Source organism: Lagopus leucura, unplaced genomic scaffold (assembly GCF_019238085.1).
Source record: "Lagopus leucura isolate 7727_CA_CO unplaced genomic scaffold, USGS_WTPT01 Super-Scaffold_741, whole genome shotgun sequence".
In the NCBI taxonomy this organism is placed as follows: domain Eukaryota; kingdom Metazoa; phylum Chordata; class Aves; order Galliformes; family Phasianidae; genus Lagopus; species Lagopus leucura.
The window spans coordinates 1522115-1539450 of NW_024962256.1; the positions used below are offsets into that span (position 1 = coordinate 1522115).

Consider the following 17336-nt stretch of genomic DNA (forward strand, 5'->3'; position numbering starts at 1 on the left):
AAATTGTACATGCGGGTCAAGTTAGCCAGGAGAAGTTGTTGTTGTGACTGATGTGACTGAGTCTGTATGTACAAGTCCTTGTATGTGTGAAACCATGTTAAATGACACAAGGAATATTGCTGGCAGGTACCAGGCTAATGTTAAGTTGTAGCACTGCTCAATTTTACTTCTGTATTGTGAATTTTCAGTAATTCTCTATAAGAACAATGTTAATCAGAATGTTCCCTCAGAAGGTAGTTATTTTAATATTGAAGTTGAATTCATAAGTCTGTTCGTGGGTTCAGATAAGGGATTTTCTTTTCCTTGTTCCTTTAATCCAAAAAAAAAAAAAAAAAAAAAAAGGAAAATAAAAAAGATAAGCAATGCTTTATTTTGTTTCTAAGGATTATTATTTTGGGAGCAGAGGTTTCTCTACTCACTTTTTTTTTTTTTTTTTTAAAAAAAAACTATCTCTGTGATGGGTGACTAGAAAAGGAGAGGAGGTCCAGATAACAGTAGTTATATAGTGCTGTATCTTATCTGGTGACAATGCCAAAGAAATAAAGCCAGATAGGAAATCTGATCTCCTGTAGAACACAGAGCAGAAAATCTTTCCTAATAATTCATACCACAAGCCAAACAACGTTGGCTGAAGTCTACAGAAGTGGAGCTCATTTTGACATGAAGATTGGAGGACACCTGCTTCTATTCTTCTCTATGATATGCTTTATTCACTGGCAGCTTTGAGCTATTAGTGTCAGAAATTTTATCCGTTTGCAAAAAAGCAAAAATCTGATTCTTTTGTCTTTGCAGAACTAGCTGTAGTAGATGTTTGAAACTCTTTTGAGTTTCTTTTTGCTAGTTATGCAGTGCAGAGGCTTGACTATGTGGTCATGTGAAAATACACTGAGAATTAGTTAGCTGCCTCAGGGTGCAGACATTGCTTTAACAGTCCTTTCCTATTTCCTTTGGTAAATTGTTCTAAGGACCTCCTCTGATGTGTCTGCTGGATCCTTGCAGTCAAAGATACTGATCATTCAGGAAATTTCAACATTCAGTGCAAGCACATATAGTTTATCTCCCCAGACACACTAAGTCATCCATCATAGCATAGCCATAGTTCACATCGCGAGGTTGTGAACCCTTCTAATCTGGACATGGTCCTGCCTCCTATTTGTAAGTTCAGTTACTGCAAATCAAATGCACAACCTTAACTCAGATGTTATCATTTTGCCATTAAGAACCTAAATGTTACAAACGTATAAGTTTCTTGGCTCTGTTATCTACCTGCTTAGCCTGCAATCAACACTTATTCTATTCAACCAGAATTTATTTCAACTGGAATTTAATTGAAGTTCCCTTCAAAAGACTGTTATTTCTCTGTGATTGTAAAGCAGAGCAGCTATTTCTGAAAGTGTAATTTATTTCCAAAAAGAAAAAAAAAAAATCTCAAAGTTAGCAATACAGGAATTGCACGTGAATTGATAGGGAGTGAATCAATTGTGGGTGATAAACTAATTGGAGGATGGTGTTTGTAGTGTTAAACAGAGTACATGTGAAGTGAACCTATGTCTGAGACTATGTGGAATTGCATTAGAATTTGGTTGCTGCATCTTTTGCTAGCCAGAAAGACACAGAATAGTTATTAGATTGAAAATTTGGCTTTCAAGAAGTTTCTACTTCACTATCCTGAATGTTTAATTTCTTGAGCAGATTGATTCCTAGCCTGCCTCAAAATGTAGACCTTGCCTGTTCTGTACATGGAAACTGTAAATTAGGAGAAATTTCATATTCTTTCTTACACTGGAGAGGGATGTAATCCTCACCATAAAAACAAATCACAGCATGGTGTTGAGTATAGAGTCACTATCTACCACATAATAAGAATGTTAACTAATCTCATTTATCTTTCATTCTAACCAGTGATAGGAATTTACATGTCATCCATCTCCTGCTTCCTGTTGGGCTGAAAAAGCTGGGGGACTGCCAGCTTTCTCAAACAGCAGCCAAAGCGAACGTGTTGACAGCAGAATTAGGAAGCATGAAAATGTTTGAAAATGTTTTGGAAGAACCAACCTGTTTTTAGTCTCAGTGGTGCAGTTTAGGTTAAATTTGAGAGGAGGAGATTGTCTTATTAGCCATCCCTGGCAGTGAGGTTGATAGATAACTGTGCAGTAGAATCCTTTCTTATTCTTTAATCTGAACAGATTTTAATCCTTTATGAAGCAGCAGCTCTTCCTTTTCTTGCTCAGGGTTTATACTTCTCTCTCCCTCTCTGTCTTTCAGCTGTACAGTTCTACTGACTTTGGAAGAAAATGGCAGCTCATGCATGAGAGAGTCACTCCAAGCAGATTTTACTGGTGAGTTTTGCCTTCTGACTTTGTTTGCTTTCAGCATGTTATAGAGAGGTGAAGCGTATTTAATTTGAAGAGATTGGTTGTTTTACCAGAACGCTAAATATGCTCTTGATTTTGATTGTGATTAACTCATTCCATATTATGTATCTTGCAGAGCTATAGGTGAATATCTCCGTGTTTTTACCTCTTTCTTCTCCAGGATCAGCTGGTGTCTTTTGGAGATTAATACAAGTCTTTTGGTAATTGCAGAATACCTACTTCTTTTGTATACTTGTTTACAGTAACAGAAAAACTGTCCCAGTACTTCAGTGGAAAATCTGTGATCGTTAGACCATCCCTTTTTCCACTCTTCTGAGAGCTCCTTTAACCTGCAACACAATCTTTGCACAGAGCCAGACTCTGACCAGTCTCCTTATGCAAGCCTTTGGGAGAAAGAATGACTCAGACTCTGTTTTGAATCACCCTCTGAGGAGCCAGTTTCTTTCTACTGACTAGTGAGAGCCCAGGATGTGCAAAGTGTTTGCTAAAAATTTGCTTTGTGACTATCTTTCTTTCCTCTTCCCAACTGTTCGTATCCAAAATTGGAAGAGTGTCTTAAAAGCAGAAGATGAAATATACTTGGTTCCTATCTCCAGGCTCCTCTATTTCACACGCTGCTTTTCTAAACTTCACCAGTTGAAGGCTCAATAACTGACTTTAGAGAGAGAAAAGAAACCAGTGGTATTCTTCTGTAGTTGAATCTAGGATTTGGGGCTTGAATCAGTCTTAATATTGTACTACGTGCTAGATAATGCAGAGTTTGTGAATATGTAAAAGTGCTGATGTACAGAATCTGTGAATAGTTAAATAAGTGCCTTGTACTTAAGGCCAAAAAAATGTGATTATTAAGGAACCACAGACACCTATTTTGAAGAGTCAGTAACAAAAAGGACTTGGATGATTTAGGTATTGGCTCCTTATTGTGAAGAACAATGTAAATATTTTCGAGTCAAATCCGCATTCTTGATCATCATTAAGAACACCTGGAATACGCACCAAAATGTCTGCAGATGGAATCTGTAGTATTTCCATACCTTGCAGTGGAGAAAAATGTCTCTCAGATTTTTCAAATTGTCTTGGTCATTCTGCAAGTCCCTTTGAACAGCTTTGGTTTCCCACATTTAAAAGATGGCTTTTTTGTTCCATATCTGATTTGTCTCAATGTGCCTTTAGATTTTGGGCAGTCAAAGGAGATGTTTGACCATGTAGGAAAGGAAGTTGTAAGGATTGTAAGTCTCATAGACCTGCAAAATATATCAAAGATCTGCACTCTTTCTGACCATATCACTGTTGACATTTTGGTAGTGAAGGAAAGTTGTATATATTCTCCAGGTTCTGGTGACAGGTGACCTATCAAAAATCTTCTGATTTCATCATTCATGCCTATGGGCAGTTGACACAGATGAGCGTAGAGCCTCTCCAAGTGTATACTACTGTGGAATAGAGTAGCTGGTCCTATGGCATAGATGTACGCTACCCTTCAAATAGCACAGTTGAGCTAAGAGGAGTGACTTTCTTGGAAGAAAACACACAAGGGCTGACCTGTGAATAAAACAGTCTCTTTCTACAGGTGATGCTGTGACATTGTTTTTTTTTTTTTTTTTTTTTGTGTGTGTGATTTTTTGTTTTTCCTTAATAATAATAGAGGTTAATGGATTATCTCTGTCCACTTGTCTCCTAAAGATGTAGATTTTTCTGCAGTTTGCTTTACTTTTCACGCAGTCTCTTCACTGTGTAGTTTAAATGCTCTTTTTTGTCACTGCATTGAAAAAAGCCTCTGTTTCAATTATCATCTTCTCTTGGAAAACATAAAAGTCTTCTGTTGTTAAAGCTGATATGGCATAGATCTAGAAATCTTAGAAATCTCACTCAGAAACAGTAGAATCCCATTGACAATACACTTTCCAAGAGAGTGGATTAGGTTTTTCCCAGATTGAGACAGATTTGAACCAATTCATAGTGCAGGGGTCAGAAATGTTGAAACTTTAGAACATAATAACTCCCCTTAACTGTCTGATTTTTATTTTTTTTTTTCTTTTGTCCTTTCTTTTTAAAGCTGCAAACTGTGAAGACTTAGAAGCTCTGGCATATAAGTGTACCAGAAAAGAAATGCAAGAGCACTTTAGCTCAAAAATTTGATGATTTCTTTTTTATTAGATTTTGGAAGAGCGAGAAAGGAGTCATAGTTGTAAGTTTCAGAGCCGCTACTCAGTGGCCTTCATCAGCCTATTAACTACTCATTATCAGACCTGTTAATTAATTCAATTAACAGGTTTGACAATTCCAGGAAAGGTGAACTAATGATGGGAAAATACCGAAATCAGTGATTAGTTGCTTACTTGTGATGCTATATATTCACTTATTATCAGGGCCTCAGTGAACCTCCTCCATCAAATGGGTTAATCAAGACCAACACAGTTGGTCTTGTCTTCTGTCTGCTTTTTTCCTCGAAACATGTTTTTTATCTATCAGACTGTGAGAATAATTTTGTGAGGACTGTAATCCTTACCTGGTTCATAGGATCAGTCAACCTGACAGGGAGAGGTCTTATTTTTCTCTGAGACTTTTCCAAATAATTATACCTTCCCTGAGAGAGCTCAAATAGAGAGACTTTAAGGCCAGGAGGAAATTACAATTGTATCTGAATTGTTAGGATGGAATGTGAATTTTCACTCAGTCTAGTGAGCAAGAGCTCTTTAGTAGTCATGGACACACAAGTCATCCTGTGCATTTTGCTGTAGATCTGTCAGGCTGCACCTGCAATGGTTCCATGCTGGTCAAAAGCAAAGTCCTAAGCTGCAATATTGGCCTGTGGCTTTTTATCCTGGCTCTTACTTTTGGCTTATTTTTTCCTTAGTCTCAGACTTCAGTGCTGATCACTGCATTCTCATTCCATATGGGGTATCACATGTACTGCAGCTTGTGGGACATTTCCCTCCACTTCCTGCATCTAGCTCTGAGTTTGTCCATATGCTGAGATTCTTATCTGGGCCACTTGTAGCTATAAAAACTAGGATTTGAGTTCTCTACTTCTGTAGTAATGATTCATTTGTTAGCTACACCCACTGATGGCAGTGGCACAGCTTGAACAGAATGTGTTACTTGATATGATTACAGGAATCCAAATCTGGTTCCCGTGTGCCTTGGCCTCAGATATTTTAATAATTTAAGATTCTGTAAGGCTGGAAATAGAAGCTTATGCTAATATGATACAGAAATTCCCAAATCTGTCATCACACAATGAAATGACTCAACGAACTTTGCACTCATGCTGATTCCAGTTAGGGACATACTCAGTATTCTTTTTTTAATACATATTTCTTCAGTTGCCTCTGGCCCCTGCTTTTTTTCCTCACACTGTAATGTCACACTTTTGCTGATGTGTGGAATGTTATGAAAAGTAGAGTCCATATTGTGCACTGTAGGAACTCTGGGGAGGTTTCCCTGACTGTAAAACACATCAGTTCTGTACTGACCAATTCTGTCTCTGTTCAGATAAGGACAATCAAGTCCTTTGAGTTCCCAAGTTGCTTTACTGCCTCTGTCTTTCTGTTGGTGGAATAGTAGGACTGACCAGTTAGCAAGACAACTTGATTAATGGAGCAAGTCTTGTTGAGTACTTAGCTGGACCATGGCTCTTTCATGTCCTGTTGGGTGACTCAAGATGCCTTTGCCTTCTTATCCCTTAGGTAAGATCAAGATCAGAGAGCATATCTTTTCCTTGCTGGCTGTAATGGTTGAAGTGCTCAAATGCTGTCATATTAAGTGTTGCATCATTGCATATCCATGCATTAATTATAAATACTCCATGATACTAGAGATTTAAAAGATACTTCAGTGGCTTATAAAGTCATTTATTGTCTTATTATGTTATTCTTTAAAATGCAGAGTTCCACAAGGTGAGCTATGTTTTCTGGCTGATCAGCTAAATGGCTGTCAATATCATATGCTGTCCCATCTGTCTTTGGAGGCCCTGCCAATGTTTCCTGAGCAGGCACTGTGACCACTACCCTGTGTGGATGTCATCCTGTCCTGCCACTCTCGAAGCTAATGAATGAAGCCTCTGGTTGTTTTGTACCTGTGAGTGCCAGTCCCAGTTATGTTGAACAACGGGGATTAGAAACTGGGAGAAAGAAAGAGATTGTGCTTCACCTTGGATCGTGTTTTGGAGTTGTGAGTTTTCTGTCATAGTTGTTCAAGGTACAAGCCAGCAAGTTTCAAGGCAAGGTTTTCAGTCCTTTTCATGGCGCTTTGGATAGAAACAGTGATAAAGTTAGATGGTGTATTTTTATGTGTTTGCAGCTTGAATTTTATGGAGACTATGGCAGAGGCTGATGTGGATATCTGAGAGCAAAGTAGCAGGAGATAAGGAAGTTGTATCTGTGTTTCAGAAAGTTACATATCTGCAGATGGGCAGGGCTTTGTTTTTATTCCTCAACTCTGTGGGAGCATTAATACTTCCTAATCTCAGTGCCAATTTGGGTTCACGTGGACTGTTTCAGGGGCAGTTCCAGAAGTGATCTTTGGATACAGCTAAGGTTAGCTTTACTTCACTTGTTTGCCAGCTATTAAATGGTTAGTTAAGTATGTGCATGTCTCTCCTGTAAATTCCACTAATCGTTAACTACCAGATGGTGTCATTGCATAGTGCTTGGGAAATATCTCAGAAGTTTTTACAGCCAAATTTAGTGTTAAGAAAGTACAGTTTTGTTGACGTCCAATTGACTAGGAAGTGATCCTGCATTAGTGTTTTCTTGGAGTTAAAATTATACAGGACTTGGAGCTATGAATAAAATAAATCCAATTTGGCAGCCACTAACACTGCCTATAGCCTCATGGCGGCATATGCACAGTGCTTTTTCACGTACACCATGCTTTGAAGATTGAACAGGACCTATTTCTTCTATAAGCTGCTGTGATCTGATGACTCATTTGCCTGTGTTAAGGGACTCATTTATCACATCCTGTAGGTGGGGACACCTGGGAAGGGTTTTCATCCCAGAGGGCGATGCTAACATAAATCCAGAATGTGCTGTTCAAGTCATCATGACCGCTAACTTCACTAGGTAGATAATTTTACAATTCTAGTCTTGAGCTCTATAATTAAGGTTGTGGAGAGAGACCTTCTTAAAAGGTCTTGGCATATATTGAAAGATTTCTTGCAAGGACATGTTACTTAATTAAAGATCACAACATTGTGGTGATAATAAGAGCAATTTTATTTTCTTCTTCATTCAAAAGATGAACAAATGGGGAAACTGTGAGGACAGCGATTTTCTTTTCATTCTGTGTGCTACAGTTAGTGCAGTTGGCAATATAGATATTTAATGTTTCCAAATATTAGATTGTAGCTGACTGGCTTGTGATTACACAGTATGTCAGTGGCAGAGATAGAAAAGAAACTTGGATATAAGAGTTGGATGCATTTTATTGGCTGAAACATGTTGTGGCTTTTTTGTTTAAGTTTCATATACCAGTATTTTTAGGAATCTGTGCAAAATATTTGTCAAAAAAAAAAAAAAATCCACCAACAAAAAGAATCCTCCTTAAGTTGTTGATTTTTTTGCATGTTTTTTGAAGTGATTTTTAAACTTGAAACAAAAGCTTATTTCACTATATAAATGAGCTTTTAAAGATAGAGAGATGGTGAAGTCTGAAACAAAGTGTATGGATAGAGGGATCCTGACTCCCATTCACACCTGTTTTTTGTGATGCAAAGCAGATATTAGTTCCTGATATTCAAACTAAGTGGCTGGGACACTCATAAATTGCTTCTTCATCACTGTGATTGTTACAGGAGTGACTAGCAAGGTTTTGGAAACCTTTGAAAGTTTTAGAATTTGCTTTTCTCTATGAATGTATTTTCCCCAAAACTTAGTAGTATCCTGTTTCTTTCACTACAGATTGCTAGGTGTTCTTCCAGGACCTTGTGATAGTTGTCATGGAGAGTTAAGAGAGCCTGAAATCCTAAATGGCCTTAAGAAAATGAAAATCCTTTGGATTCTGTTTTTGGAAAATCCCACAAGACTGTTCTACAAAGACCCCCTGAACCTTACCAGTTCTAATGACTTCAGTTTACAAAGGACTTTTGATACAATTAGTCTCTTGCATTGTGAACTGTAGCTCTAAACAGTGGTTGATACTTTGGGAAAACTTGTAAAGGGCATTCATTGCCTGATTTTTATTTATTTACTTATTTATTTGTTGGTGCTCCTCTCCTTGCTGCTTGCTTTCCTTGGAAAATAAATCTTTGACTTTTGGATGAAATCTTGTGGTTGCTATGCTGCCAGGCTCCCGGGGCTCAAAGCTGTTCTAATAAGAAAAAAAGATAGAGAAAAGCATACTGGCTGTAGGGAATGTGTGTGATCATAGAGTTGTGGAATGGCCTGAGTTGAAAAGGACCACAATGATCATCTAGTTTCAACCGCCCTGCTATGTGCAGGGTTGCCAACCACTAGACCAGGCTGCCCAGAGCAACATCCAGCCTGGCCTTGAATGCCTCCAGGATGGGGCATCCACAGCCTCCTTTAGTAAAGGAAGAACAATTTGAGATACTTTTAAAACCCATGAATTAGATAATGAACCAAAATAAGAGAGCCACTTGTCAGCAGACTTAAAAGTCTGTGTAGCACCTCTGGAGTTCTGGTTCTGATAGCATGCAGCCTGAGTGAGCTCTTTCAAAGGTGACATAATGATCTCTAGGAGAGACATTTTTTGAATAAGTTGCTTTTGAAAAAAGATTTTATTCTTAACGTCCATTTTCTTTAGAGAGATGGCACAAACTGGAATAGGAGGGACTACCCTTCTCCACTAATGCAACTGTGGATTCCTTACATAAATACTATTTGGCTTTTAAAATTTGTGACTTCTTGTAATTTTAGTATAATTTATGATTTATTTTTTTTTGCATTAATATAAAGCATCTGGCAGTGTCTTTTTTTTTTTTTAAGACTCTAAAAGGAAAGGCTGAAATATTTGTGTTCATTGTTTTTAAATTTGCTGCCTACTATGGAGCACCACACTTTGTTCTACAGTTCAGCCTTTCTGCCATCTAAAAGCCTCATGATTCAGTCTCTTATCTATAAGGTTTCTTCATGTCCCTAGGGGCTAGTCTCTTCTCTTATTTCCCCATTGTAAATCTTGGATCCATTTGTAATCCTCCACTCTCTCGTGACTAACTGTCCGTGACCTGAGCAGACCAGAGAAACCACCTTGCAAGAAAAGTCTAAGGAGGAATTGATTCAGTGCCTCTCCCAGATAAGGCTCATCTCTGGGCTGGATCCCAGTACCATGTCATTCCAGACAGTGTATGATGGAAGAATCTATTTCCTTCACATGCAACAGGGAACCAAATAAGATGTGATGAGAAACTCATGGTCAGCATTGGAAGCCTAAATGTTGTGATACAGACTTGTGTGGCCTGCATGGGCAGACTTTATTCTGCCTCTCCCTAATGCATGTGAACTCAAACACAAATTAATTTCAGCCTGTCAGTAACAGTCCCAGAGTAATTCTGTGTGATACTTTGTAGGAAGCGATGATGAAAGCCAGCTCCCTCTAATTAATATATTGAATAATGCATCTCCCTGAGGCATATGGGGATCTCCCATACTGTCATGGCTTGGCAAAGCAAATCGAAAGCTAGGCTGCCAGACCAACGGTATTATCGTATTTTGTGCTCTTTGGCTAGCATGGAATATTCTCCTAATTTTGCATGTGCAATTTGGCTTAGGTTTTCACCTTTGGCTCATTCCATGCTAATCTCTTTGTTTCTGGACAAATGGGCTGGTTTTCATTGTGGGAGGGACCACTCTTGCTTTCAGATGACTGACAGAGAAACCTGTGGGATTTGTTTTTAAAACCACCACTGGTCTGAGAAGATTTGAAATGATCTTTTTACCTGCTTTGATTATGGATATAAATTTTCAGGCATTTAATTCAGCTGCAAAACATCTGCCGACAGCGGAGAGCTAAGCAGCTTTCCTGGGCATAGCCCCCCTGCTGCCCCAGGCCTCATCCTGGATGTCCCACTTGGATTTCCAGAGATTCGCTTTGGTGTGAGTTATTACAGCTCCTGCCTTTTTGCAGCAGCTGGGTCTGGAAGCATTCTTCTGTTGGAGAAGGATGCAATCTAATGGAGAACTAATTCTCAGTAAGTTCTTCACGCACATATGGGCCATTTTTGCTTAAAACTCGAATTTCAGTCATATCTCAAAGTTCCTCAGGTAATTTTCTCAAAAAGAATCAGAAAAGACCCAGATAAATTCCAGTTCATTTCCCTGAACTGACTTCAGCCTCTCAACCTTTGGAAGTTTGCCTGCCATTAAGTTGAACAGAAACAGTTGTTTTATTTAACAGAAGGAGCTGAACCCGTGCCGTGCAGAAAGAACAGTCTTATCGTGACAAAACAGACAAGATGCTTCTGCATTCATTTAAATGTGAGCCATTTGTGTTGCTCAATAACATCCATTAAAGATAAGGAGGTCCCTCTTTATGCCTTCTGCCTGTTGGAAATTAACAAACCCTCTTAAAACGACAATTCATCAGCAGTTATATGAGGCTGAATTCGTTCTCGGGAAGAGAAGAAATTGAAACTCCCATCCTTTCATTCCTTGGCATTCCCCTGAGCCTCCTCTGTAGAATGAGATGAGTTTAATTTTGCTATTGTTCAGCATAACAAGCACGAAGCTACATCAGAACGTAAGAGTGGGAAGGAGTATCTTATTAGCTACACCACAGGTTCTTTTAAATAATGTTGATTCAGTAACTTGTCTCTTGCTGATCATATATAGAATAAGGATGAGAAGGCAGTGAGTGAGGCTGCTTTACTTGCATATTTGTAGCAAGCTAATTGGAATAGGAGATAGCTGTGGTTATCGTAGCTCTGTAATTATCTTATGGATAATTGTCCTCCATTGGGCAGAAGGCAATAAAATCAGATTGTAGATACATCTTCATGTTTAGTGAAACATCAAAATTTCCATGGCTGAGTCTCAGAGAAAGGTACTAACTTGCGATTACTGGAAAAGACTTGAGGAAATAATAAGTAATACCAGCAGTCTTCAGAGCTGATCTGAAGTTTTCTCCCACAGGATTACATCTTGCTTTTTATTGGAAAAAAATGAAGAAAAACAAACCAGAAACTCTGCCAAGTCTTTAGGCAAAGAGTATGGAAAGATTCTTGGGTTTTTCTCACAGTATTTTTGGGTTTTAGGTTTTGATTGAAAATCACTGAGGAAAAGAGACATGTTCCATTATAATATTGATTTTAGGGACAATCTGTAATAGCGTCTCTCCAAAGCCATTTCTAGATCTGTGTATTTTCTCCAGATTTTTTTTTTCTTTCTCCAAATCATTAGATTTGAGAAATGCATTGACACTTTGGAATTTGCCCTGAAGCTAGAAAACAGCAGAGTATTACATTTCACTTGGCCTTGTGCTTTTCTTTCCTCTTATTGCTCACCTATAACAACAGATTAAGAACTTGACAAGGAGAAGCTCTTTGTTCACCTACAGCTTGGCCCTATATCTTCACTTCTTGTCATGTAGGCAGCACGTACTCCTGTTGTAGCACTTTGCTTTCTTACTTGAAAAGTGGAGAATGCTTTGGGGATGGCGACACTTTGGAACTCTACTGTTCAGAAGACCTGGGAGTGCATGTTGTACTCAACCTATCAGGATGCTGGACATCAATCCAACTTGAAGCAAAGGAACCCACAAAAGCTCCATGATTTCACAGATCTCTCCTGCTATAATGTCATTCTACCATTGATGGACAGACGTGCAAGTAGCCTTGCCCTTTTCATTCTTCTCTCTGTGCTGTATCTGAGGATGCCACGTTTAAAATGCAAACCTATCTTGTCATGAGATAATGGGTTGTCTACAGACCTCCTGTCATGTTTGCTTTTATCCATTATAGCGACATGGGCATGCTGTTTCTATAGAAAGAACATGTCTTTGCACATCTGACTGTTGCCAGAATGCTTTTTGCTTCCTCCTTTTTGGACATGTCTTCCACTGTTATTGATGCTGGGACAAATATATATCTCACTCTCAGCAGCTTATTCAGTGTGATTTTTTGGGCAAGGAGATGCACTGATGCAGTTATGCTTGCTGGTCCTGAATGATTTTATTCTTCTCCTTTGTCTTTCTCCCCCTGCCCCACCTCTCCCTGTTCTTCTCTGCCTTTCCTGGCTGATTTGTAAAAGTCAGAGAATGAAATAAGGCATTTGTTCTCTTCAGGCTTGTGTCTGAAATACAGCAAAACAATGGTTAGGAAAGTTTTGCTGTGCAAATCTGTTTTTTTCACAATGGCTTTCCCCGAAATGCATAAACTGAACAGCAAAATTATTTCTGCAATGTTAGACGTTATCCCATGGTGATTCTTTGCAGTATTCTGCAACAGGGAACGTGAAGGCTCATCCTTCCTTAATTAATACAATGTACAATGCCCATAGGCATATGGCGCTCATCAACATATCTTATACATTCTGCCTGTGCCAAGTTTCATACTGGCGTCCCTTCTTTGGACATTTAAGTTTTATTTTTATTCATCTAATGCAGCATTCATTTATTAAATGATGCGCTCACATTGAAGCATTTCAAAAGCACTGTGTTCTGCCTTGGATTCTGTTAATAGCAGAATCACTGAACCTTATCGTTTCAGACATGTCATATTTGCAGTTAGAAAATGTTAATACAAATGAGAGGAATTAAACACACAGTGAACTGAGAATCCTTATTCTGTTGTAAAACACTGCTCGAGCAGATTGCATTTAGGGTAGTTTTGATAGGAGACAAACTGAGAGTGAGGAGTCTTCTAAGCATTCCCTTCCATGGAGGGAAACAGGAACTCCAGCAAAAACCTTGTCCGCAGGACTGGCTGATGGTTTCGCTGAACATGTGTTTTGCTTTTCTAAATTGAATGTAAACATGGTTGATTCATGTTTCCTGAAAAAACAAAGTAATAATCTACAGTGATTCCCAATCTGCATGACTTTCAAAGGAAGACAGCCAAGCACTGAGCAAACATTAATTAACTGGACTTCATAATGTAGTAGGCACTAACCTCATTTTAAACCAAATGCAGGGAAAGAGCTGAAAGTCGCTCAATGTCAGTGATCTGTCTGAGAACAGAAGCAAAAACTCTGCTTGCGTTTCACAAATTTGTGCAAAGAACAGCTGGCCAGGAAAGTGATTCCACTGATATACATATATTTTCCCCCCCAAAAAAGCTGCAAACTACAACATCCCCCCTCACTTAGATTTTGGTCACTGAAATGGCTTTTGTACAAGATATTTTCTGTATTTTTGCTTTCCTTTTCCTATGCTATTTTCTGTGCTCTTTTCCCCTTATCTATTCCAAAACAAAAAGCATAGTGAGAAAGAAGACAAAGCTGAAAATGTGTACTTTTTAATGTATCAAAAATCAATTTTTATTCTTGGTTTTTCAAAGAACTTGAAATGTGAAATACTGGAAGGTTCTGCAATAAGTGTCCCATCCTTCTACATGCAAAACAGAATCAAATCATCCTTTTGATGGAAAGTGTTTTAAACTTGTCTACCGTTAATTTTACAGACCTCTAATTACAGGTGAATCCCCTCTCTACTTTCTATAAACACTTTTCTCAGAGCCTTGCTGTCTGTATTAGATGCGCATGGAGCAGAACAGATGTATATTGTGTGCTGAAGCTTTGAGATCTTCACAGCGATAACATCTTAAGTCAGTGAGCAGCCACTGCTTTACTTCCACCATATCTGCTTTTACGTACTCTAGTTCAGGTGTATGCTGATGGGCCAGAGCAGAGAAGCAGCAAACTGCATGGAAGCAACTTATTTAGTTTGTAAGTTAGCAGCAAGACTGTGACTACACCTGGGAGCACACCCGCTATGAGTTCTGCCTTGACATAGTTGACAGATCAGCTCCCTGCATGAGCCTCAGTCCCCAGGAGAAGTTATTTCTGGCACCGCTGGGAAATTAAGATGCCACCTCCGGCATGTGTTCTGCTGGTGCTGCTGGAGCTTTCAAACCTTGACAGGGCTGCGAGTAAGGTTCTTCACCCTCCTGCCCACACACTTTTTCATGATTGTATCGCAAACTTCAGTTATGTTTATTGGGATTCATAGCGTAGGCATGGTAAGAAATGCCAGGGGATTTGAAAGAACTAAGACCTGTTAACTAGATGAGAATTAGAGAGTAATATTTGCGCTTCCTTAGATTTGGTATTAGCATACAGAATAAAGAAAAATGTGATCCAGCAGTGGCTTTGTTCAGTTGATTAATATCCTTTAAAGGCATTCTCAGGTTCAGTGACAATTTCTTTCGAGTTTCTGTTAATTTCTGTGAAATAAAGAGTCACCTTCTTTTATGTAACAAGAAGAGGGGAAACAAAAAAAGTTTGTGTGCCACAAAACCTGCTGTCTTGTGTGGCTTCCCTACTGATCTGCAAGGGGGTTGAGTTTAAATATCAACCTGTTCCTCAGAGAAAATGTTGACTCAAACCTCCTTCCTCTTGCTGCACTGTTATGTCCATGAAACTTGTAGCAACATCCTAGTTTTAGGACCTCTAATCCATTAAGAGTTGACAGAAAACTGGTTTAGATGTCCAGCAGGTAGCAGGGGTGGAATGCACGTGGTCAGGTGCGCGTATACACTTATGAACGCATAAGCAGAGATTGTAGATGCACAAGTTTTGTTTTCTTTGATGTACTAGACAGAACATCTCCTCAAGATGAACTAGGACATTAGCTCTGCAATGTCTTCTGAAAAGAAATTATCTAAGAAAAAATACTTGGAATTTTTTTTTGCCTTATCTAGCAAGCTAAATCTCACAGCAATTAATTTTACCAATGTCCAGAACTGTAGCATCACAGAAATTAGCACTGGAAAAGATGTAGGAAGATCCAAGGACCTGGATCAGACATTTTCTCACAGTATCTTCCTGCCAAGCTCTTTTTCTAAGCTTTATTTGAAATGTGCTGTCCAAGGAGATATTTTATCTGTAACTCTTCAGAGCCTTTTCACATCCTACCCCATCCAGCAGTGTCTCTTCTGTTCAGTCACAGAGAATAGTGCTGTATTTATGTGCTTAATGAAAGCATTCTTTCTTCAATTGTATGTATAGTTTCCACAATTATATTTTTTTATTTCATGTTGTTAGCCTGAGTATATGTAGCTTTTGTGTGCATTGGCTGTTACTTGTGCAGTCAATACCTGTTGGATCTAGTTCTAGCCTTGACTCCAGTAAATAGCAGGGAAACGGACAGAATCCCCTTGATCATCTGAAGACAACCCCAGTTATTGATGCTGAGGAAAATCTGATGTCACTTATTGATACCTTGGCAACACAATGGAGAAGGCAATCAACTGATCTATCTTGAAACAGCATTTATAATACGTTAGAAGATTCACATCAGCTGAACAGGAATGGTCTGCATCAGTTTCTGCTCCCACCTGCCCTTTTTGTTGCTTGGGTGAGTTGATCACAAGTGCTGCTTGCCTGGCACCATTCACAAGGGTTTACTCACTTCTGGAGCAGGATACAATTAGAATTGCAGCAAGCTAATTGGCAGCATCCGCTAATTTGACTACAGTTGCCTAAAGCAAAGGATGTGTTTTTCCTGCTTTACATATTATTACACAATAAATGTACTTTGTTCCTTCCTATTTTCATTCCTGTTACATAGTACTCTGTCTGCTAAGCAGTCTCCATCTGCTTCCTCTGTCCCTGGATATGAGCAGTCACAGGTATCTTTTATCTGACATTCCAGACTCCAAAAAAGCTCTCCAAATTGTCATCTTGTGGAAGTTTCAGTCCATTTTAAAAGTTTTGTTTATGTTTTCAAACCAGAGCTGCTGGATTCTGTCTTGGCTGGTTCAGAAAAATGCATGCTCCTATGCCACATGCTCAGTCTAGAACTTTCCAGACCAAGTTTGAAAGCCTGAACCCTATGGTCTGTCTTTTGACCTTATTATAAATCCTTTACTCTAATGTTCCTGAGTTCTAGTGATAACTCCCTTCCACCCCCCGTATGAGGGTGTCTAGGAGATGGAGGAGCAAGGTATCTCTTTTTCTGTTTATGGTTTAGGAAACTGGGGTCAACGGCAGGCAGTCTGAATTGCTCAGCATTTTTGATCTAGGGTATGAGAGTAGTTAAAACTCAATGCTGTTCTTCATCATTAATGCCTGATGTCTGAAAAATGGGTAGAAAAATGTGGCTTGTTCCAGGGAGAGGCAACAGAGTTGGTAGTATCAGTGAATTGAAATGTTCAGTAGGGCAGGGAGACCAGACTGAGAGTCTGTATATTTTTTTTTCTTTGCTTTGCTTTTTTATTTTGAACTATGCAGTGTCTTACAGGAATATCTACTTACATTGCAAAGTGCTGTGTTTTCCTTGCCCTTCTTGCTTGCTTTTCCTCCAGGTCAGAGATGAAATATTATCAGAACAGCATAATAAATGTGCATCCGTGCACAATGATTTCCCCTCAAGATAGAGATAAAGATCTTGTGAGGGTCCTGTCTGTCTTTCACCTTTCAAGATCACAGAGTCATCTCCTGAAACGAAGTAAAGATCTCACGAAAATGAATTACTATGAAAGCAAAAAAAAAAAAAAAAAAAAAAAAGAAAAAAGAAAAGAGATACAGACCGTGTAACCACTGTGTCTTTCCTAATGGGATTCAGAGGTATTTGAATTCTTAATTGGCCAATGATCCCGTGTCAGCTGCAACATTAGCTGCAGGCTCCCCATTTCAAAAACTGCCTTTGCAGCAGTCAGGGAACATGTCAGCAGGAAAAAATGACCTTTCCTGTCACTTCTGGCTGCATCCTCTTTTCTCAGCGTTTTTTCATCTGTTTGTCACAGTGCAACTGCCTTTTTTTTTTGTTTGTTTGGTTTGGTTTGGTTTGGTTTGTGCCATTTGGAGTTTCTGCACATCCCCAACAGAGCTGACCTGTGCCTAG

General features: G+C 38.9%; 1 protein-coding gene across 1 annotated transcript in view; it reads left to right on the top strand.

The window, feature by feature from the left end:
- Positions 1–17336, top strand: part of SORCS3 (sortilin related VPS10 domain containing receptor 3) — a 273977-nt gene that overhangs the window by 166131 nt on the left and 90510 nt on the right. The window contains exon 5 of the mRNA XM_042863904.1: positions 2266–2339. Coding sequence (XP_042719838.1) covers positions 2266–2339 — 74 coding nt within the window. The remainder of the gene's footprint in view (positions 1–2265; positions 2340–17336) is intronic.